The 13,412-nt window shown below is 45.0% G+C and overlaps 1 protein-coding gene across 4 annotated transcripts in view; it reads right to left on the bottom strand.

Moving 5' to 3' along the window:
* Positions 1 to 947: 947 nt before the first annotated feature.
* SSX2IP (SSX family member 2 interacting protein) overlaps positions 948 to 13,412 on the bottom strand; it is a 32,932-nt gene continuing 20,467 nt past the window's right edge. For 2 of the 4 annotated variants that reach the window (XM_073544922.1, XM_073544920.1), the window contains exons 11-14: positions 11,432 to 11,599; positions 10,209 to 10,320; positions 6,341 to 6,473; positions 948 to 2,666 (exon numbers count right to left, since the gene is read on the bottom strand). In XM_073544922.1, the coding sequence (XP_073401023.1) occupies positions 2,636 to 2,666; positions 6,341 to 6,473; positions 10,209 to 10,320; positions 11,432 to 11,599 (444 nt within the window). In that variant the 3' untranslated portion in view covers positions 948 to 2,635. Of the gene's footprint in view, positions 2,667 to 6,340; positions 6,474 to 10,208; positions 10,321 to 11,431; positions 11,606 to 13,412 lie in introns of all 4 variants that reach the window. The other 2 variants (XM_073544921.1, XM_073544919.1) reach the window with 1 other exon arrangement.

Consider the following 13,412-nt stretch of genomic DNA (forward strand, 5'->3'; position numbering starts at 1 on the left):
TCTGAAATGCGTCAGCTTATGACAGTGATTTATAGACACACATTTGGCGCCTTTTTACATGGCGCTGCCTGAGTTCACACCATTTGCTGCCTGTGGACACTCAGGACCCCGATAAGAGCATGTAAAATGCAGTGAAAGCAGCGGAGGCCAGTCAAGGAAGTTTCTCTTGATTTTTGCTGCATGTAACTTGGTAAATCTCCCATGGAGTCGTGCTTCATGGCTGAGGAGCACTTTAACAATTAGTGGGGGTCTCTGCCCTATAAGGCCTGGGGGGGCTGTCTAGATTTCTGTCACGCTTCAGTTTGATAATGGCAGTAACACTTTATATTCCTTGTCTCCCACACACACCCCCCTCACTGTAGTGGGAGCAGTGGACATACGCCAGTATCTAGCGCCCCCTAGTGGGAACTCAAGGCAGATTTGCCTGTTCTTTCAGGAGCCTCCTGGATAATCTGGGGCCAGTATGACCTCTATATAGGAAGAGGGGCATGATGGTGACATCTTCTCATTTCCCTAGTGATTATTTTCACATTCACTCATCTCCCATATAGTGAGTTCACGTGTACTCGCACATACCGCCATATGATGGGTCCATACTGTACCGCCAGATGTGTTCTTCTGGAGCAGAATTCAGTCTCTAATGGAAGCCACACACATAGGTGCAATGAGTGTTATGAGAGTCTGAAACATGTTTTTTTTTTTTTTTTGCCCAGAACAGCAGTCTCCTCACCTGGGTGCATTTGGGCGCTGGTCTTCCAAGGCTTCCCCCCACTATGAGGTGGTGCCCGAGAAACGAATGTACATTTTCACCATCCGAGCCCCCCGCATCGCAGTCATGGTGCACAGATGGTGAAATATAAATGAAGATGTTCCCTACTACTCAGTCCTTGGAGCGAGGCCACGTCATCTCTCCAACAATCACAGCGACAGGAATGACAGAACAAACATTAAAAAGCCAAAAAGTATTTTATTACAAATCTAAAAAGACAAAAAATTGAGGAGAACATAATCTGTAAGTGCAGAAGACGATGCTGGAGGCCAGAGGCGACTCGAGTCCACAGCAGATGAATGGGGGCGACGAGGTCCCGCAGATCAGAAGCGGCAGAGAATCCCAAATTCATAGAGGAGACCTTGTACTAGAATACGCAGCGTCAGTCAGGGCAGAGCGGAGCCGGTCTGGCCTTTGTGACCACAGGCGGCGGCTCAGCTTCTGCATCACAAGTCTTAATGAAAACGTAGAATAACAGAAGTGAGAAGTCACGACACAGGATTCAGGCGACACCGGCCTGCGGGACGTCAGATTCCGTTGTCATCATGTTTGCGGTGCCAAATCGCAGCTCTGTGCCGTCATGTATCCCATGTGTTAAAGCTGTATGCGCCATGTAAAAAAGATAAGCCAGGACAGCGGCTGCTCTAGCCGTCAATGAGACCACAGACATATCTGATCGCTCCAACCGCCAGCCTTTAAAAGTAGTGTTTCTGGTGCAATGTTATTTGTGCAGACAGTGATGTCCTCTAGGACACGTGACCATCTTTTAATGCATCACCGCCTTACAGGCTTTCCAGAGTCCAGTCCCATCCATGAGCATGGTAGACCTGTGGTGTGAATCACGTGGGATTTCTCAAGGTGTCGTAGGACTACAATGTCCAGCATGTCTGGACAATCACACCAGGGCATGCCGAGTGCCATGAACATCTCCTTCATAGACCGACATTCACTGAGAGTCAGAAGTAAAAAAAAAAAACAAACAAAAAAACAGCTATGTCCTAATAAAAGAAAGCTCCAAAATATCATCTAAAACCCATCCAGAACAAAAAAAAGTCCTTAGCAGCAGGCGGCTTCAACACCCAACATGCTTTGTACACCTTCAGAGCATGGTGGGAGTGGCAGTTGCCCCCCAGAGCAGCAGCCATACACATAAGCATCTCACCCCACCATACACAGGGCATGGATTAACCTGCCAGGGGCCTCAGTAGGAGGCGGCGAGTTAAAGCAGCACAAACAAAAGGGTTAGGCATGTTAAAATCCAGCTGCCCGATCCCCATCACATATGCAGTCCATATACACCGTGTATGGCCAGGTTTACCCATGGGCTGTGATTAGGGGGCTGCTCAGCGCATCACACATGTGCTCACACGAGGATATGCAATACATAATCATTTGGTTCTTCATCTACACTTAAATCACAGCTTTTATTTACCCCCTGAACCAGTGGAAGACCCAGCAGGGATCAACATAGGGGTCTGACCCACCAGCAGGCACACTGGACCCCCATGTCAAGTTTCCTTGGATGATTTGTGAGCCCGAGCTCAGTTCTGATATACGAGACATCATTGCATGCAACCAATGTATGGCCGCAAAGACGCTCGGCTTTATTCCCTGAGAGAATCATTTCGCATTCAGTCAGAAGCAATGATATCCGCACCTCCATAGCCGGGACACAGCGTGCAGCGCAACGAGGGGCGAATGAGCAGTTCCCTCCGGTGTTAACGACAGACAACTCCTTCAGGCAGTGAAATCCACAGAAGAAACGGATATGGGGTCCACGGAGAATTTACTAATAATTCACATCAAAAGCAAGGCCACGGGCCGGCGTGTGCAGGAGCCGGGGACGATCCCGCACATGCCAGGACGTCACAAGTCGCTGCCATCAATGCGAGACGATCTGGAGGGGGAAAAATAAAAATGTATTATATATAATATTATATATATTTTACACACGAGCAATTCTCCATCTCTCATCCCGGCTGCAACGAGATTCCTGTGATGTAACGGCGCCATCTGGTGTTCGGTCACCGCCACGTTCTGATCAGGGCGTCCGTTATAGTGTACATAAAATTCCAGGAACGTTATCATTGGATGATCAATAATAAAAATCAATATACGAACGAACATCAGTGACAAAGTAATCATCATTTTTGCTAAGCCACCCAAAGACATACTGATAGGGAATTTAGATTGTGAGCCCCATCGGGGACAGTGATGAAAATGTGTGCAAAACTGTAAAGCGCTGCGGAATATGTTAGCGCTATATAAAAATAAAGATTATTATTATTATTATTATTATTAATGGCTCCATAAGCTTTGGAGGAGTCCACGTCTTTTTGGCATGTCACGCTGTGGCACAATTCTCATTTTATCTTCCACATAGAAAGTCGCTTTCTGTACAGACAGTAAAATCGATGGCTCGGCCGTATGTCAGAGCAAAGGTGTAAGTGACCGATCTTCCTATAGATTCCATACACTTTAGCTACAGACGCTCCTTTCCTGGCATCTAGATCAAGTAATGGAGGGAGGACTGGAGACACGTCAGAAGTGACCCAAAACCTCTTGACGCTGCAAAAACAATGGCAGATCACCTGGAGATCCAGCAGATCTGTGCTACTAATGGTGAGGAGGAGGAGGGGTCCCTAAATGATAAAGTGGAGCGCTCCATTCATCTACAATATCTGACAGCTACTTGGTTTCTAGTTTTCAGATGGGGTTTCCCATGCACCGCAGGGATGACATGTACTTAGGGTGTGGGGGTACAGCTCCTACAATATTTTACCACCATCGTTATTCTCCCTTTTTAAGTCGATAATCCAGTCCAGACTGATGTACGGACCAATCACTGGTCTCCTGAGTGATGTGCCCAGGAGGCTGCACAGGTTTGGGTCAGGAGACCAAGGGTCGGATCGTGCAGCACAATCTGAGGACAGCCCCTATAATACAGATCTGCTATGCGTGTGATGCCTGACACATGTGCCACATGCTGCGCGCAGCTCCGGGTGCTGTAAACGGCACTGGGGGCACCAGAAATATAAGAAGCCTGTATAGAGTCCGCATTCTTCTAACCCTCGGGTGGAGGAGGTGAGCTGCCGTCCACAAGCAGTTGTCATGATAGTTGTCATGGGAGATTTCAACTATCCAGACATTTGTTGGGAATCTCTCTCAGGCAAAACTAACAGGTCAAGGAAATTCTTATCCTCTCTTGCTGACAACTTTATCTTCCAAAAGGTAGGGGAGAAAACAAGGGGAACTGCTACCTTGGATCTAATCCTTATAAACAGGGAGGAAATGGTTGAGGAGGTAAAAGTGGCTGGGACCCTAGGAGGTAGCTACCATGCTATTTTAGAATTTTGGATAACTAGAGGCGGAAGACCTGTGAAGACTCAGACGTCAAGGTTAGATTTCAGAAAGGCAGATTTTAAGGGATTCAGAAAGAGAATTGGAGGGATCCAATGGCTGGATATCCTTAAAGACAAAAATGTCCAGGAAGGATGGGAAATCTTGAAAAATGAAATTCTCAAAGCACAGTTGTTAACAATTCCGAAAAGAGGGAAGAATAGGAAGCATTTAAGGAAACCAGGATGGATGAACACAGAACTTAAGCACATGCTAAAAAGGAAGAAAAAAATGTTTATAAAATGGAAAGAGGGAGGCATATCTAAAGAAGAATATAATGCTGTCTGCAGAACCTGCAGGGCACAAATCAGATTAGCTAAAGCTGAAAATGAATTGAGGCTTGCAAGAGATGTCAAAAGCAATAATAAAGGATTTTGGGGATATGTCAAAAGTAAAAGAAAAGTCAAAGATGCTATAGGATTTTTACAGGATGAAAATGATGAAATGGTAAGACAGGATGTTGAGAAGGCTGAACTTTTAAATTCCTATTTTGCATCTGTTTTCTCTCAGAAAGGAAATGTAAAATCAACTGTTATTCACTGTCTTATTAAGGGAATAGAAGAATCCAGGATATCTATAAACAGAAAGATAGTGAGGAAACACTTAGCTAACCTAAATGAATTCAAGTCTCCAGGTCCAGATGAATTACACCCCAGAGTACTGAAGGAGATAGCAGAAGAAATTTTTGAACCCCTCTCCATAATCTTTGAAAATTCTTGGAGAACAGGAGAAGTGCCAGAAGACTGGAGAAGAGCAAATGTTGTTCCTATCTTCAAAAAGGGGAAGAAGGTGGACCCAGGCAACTATAGGCCGGTGAGTCTGACTTCTATACCAGGAAAGATCTTTAAACAAATTATTAAAAACAACATGTATGTCAATACCTGGATAAGAATGAAGTGATTAAACAGAGTCAGCATGGGTTTGTAACTAATAAGTCATGTCAGACTAACTTAATTTCCTTCTATGACGGTATCACTGATTGGGTGGATCAAGGAAATGCTGTAGATATAGTATATCTTGACTTCAGCAAAGCATTTGACAAAGTCTCTCATACAATCCTTATTGAAAAAATGACTAAGTATGGAATGGACAAGGCAACTGTTAGGTGGATTCATAACTGGCTTAGTGATCGGACCCAAAGAGTGGTCGTAAATGGCTGCACATCCAGTTGGAAGAATGTCTCAAGTGGGGTACCACAGGGCTCTGTCCTGGGCCCTGTATTGTTCAACATCTTTATCAATGATTTAGATGAAGGAATTGAGGGTAAACTGATTAAATTTGCTGATGACACAAAGCTAGGAGGGATAGCTAATACTAGAGAAGAGAGAGAGAGGATTCAAAAAGATTTAAATAAACTGGAGAAGTGGGCAGCAACTAACAGAATGGTTTTTAACAGGGAGAAATGCAAAGTACTACATCTGGGCAATAAAAATGAAAAGCATATATAGAATGGGAGGAATAGGGCTAAGTGACAGCACATGTGAAAAAGACTTGGGTATACTAATAGATCACAGACTGAATATGAGTCAACAGTGTGATGCAGCAGCAAAAAAGGCATATGCAATTCTAGGATGTATTAACAGAAGCATACAGTCTAGATCACGTGAAGTCATTATTTCCCTCTACTCCTCTTTGGTCAGACCTCATCTGGAATATTGTGTCCAGTTTTGGGCACCACATTTTAAAAAAGACATCAACAAACTGGAGCAAGTTCAGAAAAGAGCGACCAGAATGGTGACCGGTCTGCAAACCCTGTCTTATGAGGAAAGGTTGCAGGATTTGGTAATGTTTAGTTTGCAAAAGAGAAGACTGAGAGGAGACTTAATAGTAGCTGTCTACAAATATCTAAAGGGCTGTCACATTGTAGAAGGATCAACTTTATTCTCATTTGCCCAAGGAAAGACTAGAAGCAATGGGATGAAACTGAATGGGAGGAGACACAGATTAGATATTAGAAAAAACTTTTTGACAGTTAGAGTGATCAATGAGTGGAACAGGCTGCCACGAGAAGTGGTGAGTTCTCCTTCAATGGAAGTCTTCAAACAGAGGCTGGACGGACATCTGACTGGGATGATTTAGCGAATCCTGCTTTGAGCAGGGGGTTGGACCAGATGGCCCAGGAGGTCCCTTCCAACTCTACGATTCTATGATTCTAAGCTGGGGGACACGTACCTGTAGAGAGGCGATCGGCTCGCAGGAGTCGCTGGCAGTGATTTTCGCGCGCTTCTTGTGACATCTCTTGAAGACGATGGGCGAAGGCTACTTTCAGACTTAGACTGGACATTAGGAGATTCTTGATCAGGACCTAAATAAAAAAAACAAACAAAACAAAATTAAACTAAATGACAAGAGATTAAGTTCCAGCTTCGCAGATCTGCATGTAAGGAGAGCTTTAAACTAGAACAACATGGGAAGGGAAGCAAAAGACCAGAAAAAGCCATACACCTGACAAATGCTATTGAGAACTCTGCTATTAGAAGTGGAAAGGAAGAACAAAGACAAAAGAATCTAATTAATAAAAAAATTGGAGAAAGAGAAACCAATCACAAACTAAAATATTTCTATACTAATGCACAAAGCATGGGCAACAAACAAGGAGAATTGGAACTACTAACGCAGGAAAAGAAATATGATGTCATTGGAATCACTGAGACTTGGTGGGACGATACACATGATTGCAATACAAGACTAGAAGGATACAACTTATTTGCTAGAAACAGACTTGATAAACGAGGAGGGGGTGTCGCATTGTATGTTAGAAATGTGTATATCTGCAGAGATTGAAGCTTCAGAGACTGGGAGTTCTGTGGAAACTGTTTGGGTAAGAATACAAGGGCAGAACAATGGAAAGGACACCATTGTAGGCATTTACTACAGGCCGCCTGTGCAAGCTGAAGATATGAACTCTTTATGCATCAAATGGCCAAGTTGTCCAAAAAATATGACATAGTTGTCATGGGAGATTTCAACTATCCAGACATTTGTTGGGAATCTCTCTCAGGAAAAACTAACAGGTCAAGGAAATTCTTATCCTCTCTTGCTGACAACTTTATCTTCCAAAAGGTAAGGGAGAAAACAAGGGGAACTACTACCTTGGATCTAATCCTTATAAACAGGGAGGAAATGGTTGAGGAGGTAAAAGTGGCTGGGACCCTAGGAGGTAGCGACCATGCTATTTTAGAATTTTGGATAACTAGAGGAGGAAGACCTGTGAAGACTCAGACGTCAAGGTTAGATTTCAGAAAGGCAGATTTTAAGGGATTCAGAAAGAGAATTGGAGGGATCCAATGGCTGGATATCCTTAAAGACAAAAATGTCCAGGAAGGATGGGAAATCTTGAAAAATGAAATTCTCAAAGCACAATTGTTAACAATTCCGAAAAGAGGGAAGAATAGGAAGCATTTAAGGAAACCAGGATGGATGAACAAAGAACTTAAGCACATGCTAAAAAGAAAAAAAATGTTTATAAAATGGAAAGAGGGAGGCATATCTAAAGAAGAATATAATGCTGTCTGCAGAACCTGCAGGGCACAAATCAGATTAGCTAAAGCTGAAAATGAATTGAGGCTTGCAAGAGATGTCAAAAGCAATAATAAAGGATTTTGGGGATATGTCAAAAGTAAAAGAAAAGCCAAAGATGCTATAGGATTTTTACAGGATGAAAATGATGAAATGGTAAGACAGGATGTTGAGAAGGCTGAACTTTTAAATTCCTATTTTGCATCTGTTTTCTCTCAGAAAGGAAATGTAAAATCAACTGTTATTCACTGTCCTATTAAGGGAATAGAAGAATCCAGGATATCTATAAACAGAAAGATAGTAAGGAAACACTTAGCTAACCTAAATGAATTCAAGTCTCCAGGTCCAGATGAATTACACCCCAGAGTACTGAAGGAGATAGCAGAAGAAATTTTTGAACCCCTCTCCATAATCTTTGAAAATTCTTGGAGAACAGAAGTCCCAGAAGACTGGAGAAGAGCAAATGTTGTTCCTATCTTCAAAAAGGGGAAGAAGGTCGACCCAGGCAACCAAAGGGCGGTGAGTCTGACTTCTATACCAGGAAAGATCTGAACAAATTATTAAACAACATGTATGTCAGTACCTGGATAAGAATGAAGTGATTAAACAGTCAGCATGGGTTTGTAACTAATAAGTCATGTCAGACTAACTTAATTTCCTTCTATGACGGAATCACTGATTGGGTGGATCAAGGAAATGCTGTAGATATAGTATATCTTGACTTCAGCAAAGCATTTGACAAAGTATCTCATACAATCCTTATTGAAAAAATGACTAAGTATGGAATGGACAAGGCAACTATTAGGTGGATTCATAACTGGCTTAGTGATCGGACCCAAAGAGTGGTCGTAAATGGCTGCACATCCAGTTGGAAGAATGTCTCAAGTGGGGTACCACAGGGCTCTGTCCTGGGCCCTGTATTGTTCAACATCTTTATCAACGATTTAGATGAAGGCATTGAGGGTAAACTGATTAAATTTGCTGATGACACAAAGCTTGGAAGGATAGCTAATACTAGAGAAGAGAGAGAGAGAGAGAGAGAGAGAGAGAGAGAGAGAGAGAGAGAGAGAGAGAGAGAGAGAGAGAGAGAGAATTCAAAAAGATATAAATAAACTGGAGAAGTGGGCAGCAACTAACAGAATGGTTTTTAACAGGGAAAAATGCAAAGTACTACATCTGGGCAATAAAAATGCAAAAAAGCATATACAGAATGGGAGGAATAGGGCTAAGCAACAGCACATGTGAAAAAGACTTGGGTATACTAATAGATCACAGACTGAATGAGTCAACAGTGTGATGCAGCAGCAAAAAAGGCAAATGCAATTCTAGGATGTATTAACAGAAGCATACAGTCTAGATCACGTGAAGTAATTATTTCCCTCTACTCCTCTTTGGTCAGACCTCATCTGGAATACTGTGTCCAGTTTTGGGCACCACATTTTAAAAAAGACATCAACAAACTGGAGCAAGTTCAGAACAGAGCGACCAGAATGGTGACCGGTCTGCAAACCCTGTCTTATGAGGAAAGGTTGCAGGATTTGGGAATGTTTAGTTTGTAAAAGAGAAGACTGAGAGGAGACTTAATAGCTGTCTACAAATATCTAAAGGGCTGTCACACTGTAGAAGGATCAACTTTATTCTCATTTGCACAAGGAAAGACTAGAAGCAATGGGATGAAACTGAATGGGAGGAGACACAGATTAGATATTAGAAAAAACTTTTTGACAGTTAGAGTGATCAATGAGTGGAACAGGCTGCCACGAGAAGTGGTGAGTTCTCCTTCAATGGAAGTCTTCAAACAGAGGCTGAACAGACATCTGACTGGGATGATTTAGCGAATCCTGCTTTGAGCAGGGGGTTGGACCAGATGGCCCAGGAGGTCCCTTCCAACTCTACGATTCTATATAATGCAGCAGATAGAGACGTAGTGGACTGAGGTCTGATCGTACACGATGGTCGATCTTACATGGAAAGCAGATTTCAATGGGGGCTGTAATTTCTCATTTTGCCTGTTGGGGTGCTGCAGGGCAATTCACCACACTGTAGAGTCCCAGTAGAGATTATAGGTGGTCTCTGGTGGTCTGGGGGTCCTAGCAGCGGGACAGCAAGCGGTCAGCTAATCCTCACAGGACCAATTCATTAGAGATGACCTCTTGCAATGACGCCATTATAGCGATGTTGGGGCCTCTGCTTCTGGCGATGACATTAATGTGTCACATGCCAGCTACAGCCAATCACAGGCTGCAACTCATCAAAATGCCGTCAGGGCAGGGGTCCGCTCTGATGAAATAGTCTGCAGCCCACAGAGGACACCGCCTTAACAGTGGTGTCGGCATGGATGCAGATTATAGATTGCTTTTATTTTACTTTGGGTCTTGAACTGAAAGCCGAGGTGGTCCGGGAGTTCCCAGTAGTGGGACACATTGATTCAGCCAGACAGACCGCAACCAGTGAGGAACAGAGCAAAGACTACTGTAGGATTGCCATCGCCGTGGCCCCAGATCCTGCAGGAGCGCCTCACCTAAGGCACTTCGGGGGTGGCCGTGCTCGGAGCTCCTCCGGTCAGAGAACAAGGTCATGTTCAAGAACTGGTGCTTCAACCACAGAGCCCGATCTTCCTCAAACATTTTCCTCTAAAAATAAAATAAATTAAAAAAAAAGCCTTGTGACAAAATACAGTATAAACAGGGGGTTTCCATGAAGACTAAGGGGTGTAACTGAGCTAAGGGTGACGAAAAAAAAAAAAGCCTGCATGTAGAGCTGGAGTTAAAGGGAACCTGTCACCAGGATTGTGCTCAGTGACTACAGACAGTGTCAGGTCGGCGCCATTATACTGATTACACTGATACCTGGGGATGAATCCATCTTGTGGTTGTTCTTGACTCTATTTTCAGTTTGTAGTTAATGATACCCTCGTGCCCTAAGGTTGGGCTGGAGGGGGGTCTACATGTGGTGCTCAGATTAGATATTCATAATGCAGCCTGCTGACAGGTCACTGATCCCTCTCGGCTATCTCCGAGTTACTACTGCGCAGGCGCCATCTTGGAAGAGATTTTTTTTCTTCTCCAGTAAGATGGCACCACCGGTGCATGCACAGTAGCAGCTATCACAGCTATAGACACCGAGAGCAGCTACTGCACAGGAGCGGAGGGCACCATTTTTTTCCCCCCTAGTTGAGTAACATCAAGAAAATGTATTACTGGCACATAAAAACACACAATTATGCTGCAGAAGGGTTAAAAAAGAAAAAAAAGGTAGATATTCATTATGCAAAGTATTGGGCGGGCAGTGAGGGATCAGTGACCTCTCAGCAGGCTGCATTATGAATCAGCGCACCACATGCAGACCCCACAGGCCGCCCCGGAGCATGAGAATATCATTCACTCAAAACTGAAAATAAAGATTCCACAACAACCACAGGACGTTTTTCATCACCAGGTATCAGGGTAATCAGTATAACGGCGCCGACCTGACAGTGTCTGTAGTTTCTGTGCACAATCCTGCTGACAGGTTCTCTTTAATAGGAAGAGGGTCTGACCCAAGATGCCACACCGTGCACCAAAAACCACCACCACTAACGGGTATAAAGACAGAAGTGGTAGAGAGGGTCCAGATGATGGTCCCGGAGGGGCCACGACACTCCGCAGATTCACAAGACCATCCCATGCCCCATTAGTGGTGAGGGAGCGCCACCTAGTGACAGCTTTAATACTTCTCTGCGCTACAGGCTGTACTGTAAATTACGTCATGGCCGAGGCGGATTGCTGCTTCGGTGAAGTTTCTTCTTTCCATTTCAAAGTTTTTCTTTTGCTCGTTGAACAGCGTCCATTCTTGCTGGAGCCGCTCCTGGTCCTCTAGGAGGTAGCAATCCTGCAGCAGGGTGGAGGTGTCATCATCACTCGCTTCAACAACCTGTTGCTGAACATAAAATATAGTCATAAGTCAAACTCTCCAGATAAAGCAGAGAGGAGGCTGCGGCCGCGGTGATCAGCAGCAATGGAGGTCGCACTACTCTGGTAGAGAACGTTTGCCATTTGTATTCAGACCACTGCAGCCGCCACCTGAGATGCTGAAGTCCCACTCACATGCCACAAAAGGAAGACGACACAGAAAGCCCCGTCCTGGTGTTGTGCAGCCTTTCTAAACCAAAGAAAACAAGTCTTCTGCTTGCAAAGCTCCGCACATACACTGTGGCTAAAAGCTGATCAAGCACAAAGCCCAAGACCAAGACCACCGAACCTCCCCGCCAAGTCTAGGACGATCGCACGGAAGAGTTTAGGGAAATGAGAACTTTCTATGCAACATGCTCCACAATCCTGCAGATGGCAGCAGCGCACCATAAATGCACAGCACCCCACGAACACAACGTGCACCATATACACACACACACACACACACACACACAGCACCCCATGAACACGCCGCACACCATATAAAGCATCCCACGAACACGCCGCACACCATACACACAGAACCCCATAAACATGCCGCGCACTATAAACACACAGCACCCCACGAACCATATATACACAGCACCCCCCGAACACAATGTGCACCATATACACACACACACACAGCACCCCATGAACACGCCACACACCATATAAAGCATCCCACGAACACGCCGCACACCATACACACACAGAACCCCATAAACATGCCGCGCACTATAAACACAGCACCCCACGAACACGCCGCACACCATATAAATCATCCCACGAACACGCTGCACACCATACACACACAGAACCCCATAAACATGCCGCGCACTATAAACACACAGCACCCCACGAACCATATATACACACAGCACCCCCCGAACACAATGTGCACCATATACACACACAGCACCCCATGAACACGCCGCACACCATATAAAGCATCCCACGAACACGCCGCACACCATATAAAGCATCCCACGAACACGCCGCACACCATATAAAGCATCCCACGAACACGCCGCACACCATACACACACAGAACCCCATAAACATGCCGCACACTATAAACACACAGCACCCCACGAACCATATATACACACAGCACCCCCCGAACACAATGTGCACCATATACACACACACACACACAGCACCCCATGAACACGCCGCACACCATATAAAGCATCCCACGAACACGCCGCACACCATATAAAGCATCCCACGAACACGCCGCACACCATATAAAGCATCCCACGAACACGCCGCACACCATACACACACAGAACCCCATAAACATGCTGCGCACTATAAACACAGCACCCCACGAACACGCCGCACACCATATATACACAGCACCCACGAACCCGCCACACCCAATCGTCCCAGCAGTCTCGTCATTGTGTACATGCAGAAAGTTTGGCGCCTTCCTGACATCAAGATTCCTTACTGATAAAGCGGCTGGCGCAGATCAGTGTAAACCATTAGAAAGCAGGAGACACACAAGATGGCAGCGAGTGAGCAGATGGCAGCCACCTCGCTCTCATTCACAGTTACTGTAGGAGAAGAGTAAAATCCCCGAACTGCACATAGAATATTCTACATTCTGCAGCTGAGCAAAAGCCACTGGACGTACAAGCCACTGCCACGTCACAGCGACTCTTACCAGATCCCTTACTGGTAGGCGCAGTGCTGTGCACGGACAGCTACCACCCAGGGGCTCCACAGCCCCCATCCTGCTGTGTACTGACACCATGGCTCTGGGCGTCACCACAACAATGGCTGCCACA

Source organism: Dendrobates tinctorius, unplaced genomic scaffold (assembly GCF_039654945.1).
Source record: "Dendrobates tinctorius isolate UK_male_01 unplaced genomic scaffold, ASM3965494v1 ptg000138l, whole genome shotgun sequence".
Taxonomy (NCBI): Eukaryota; Metazoa; Chordata; class Amphibia; order Anura; family Dendrobatidae; genus Dendrobates; species Dendrobates tinctorius.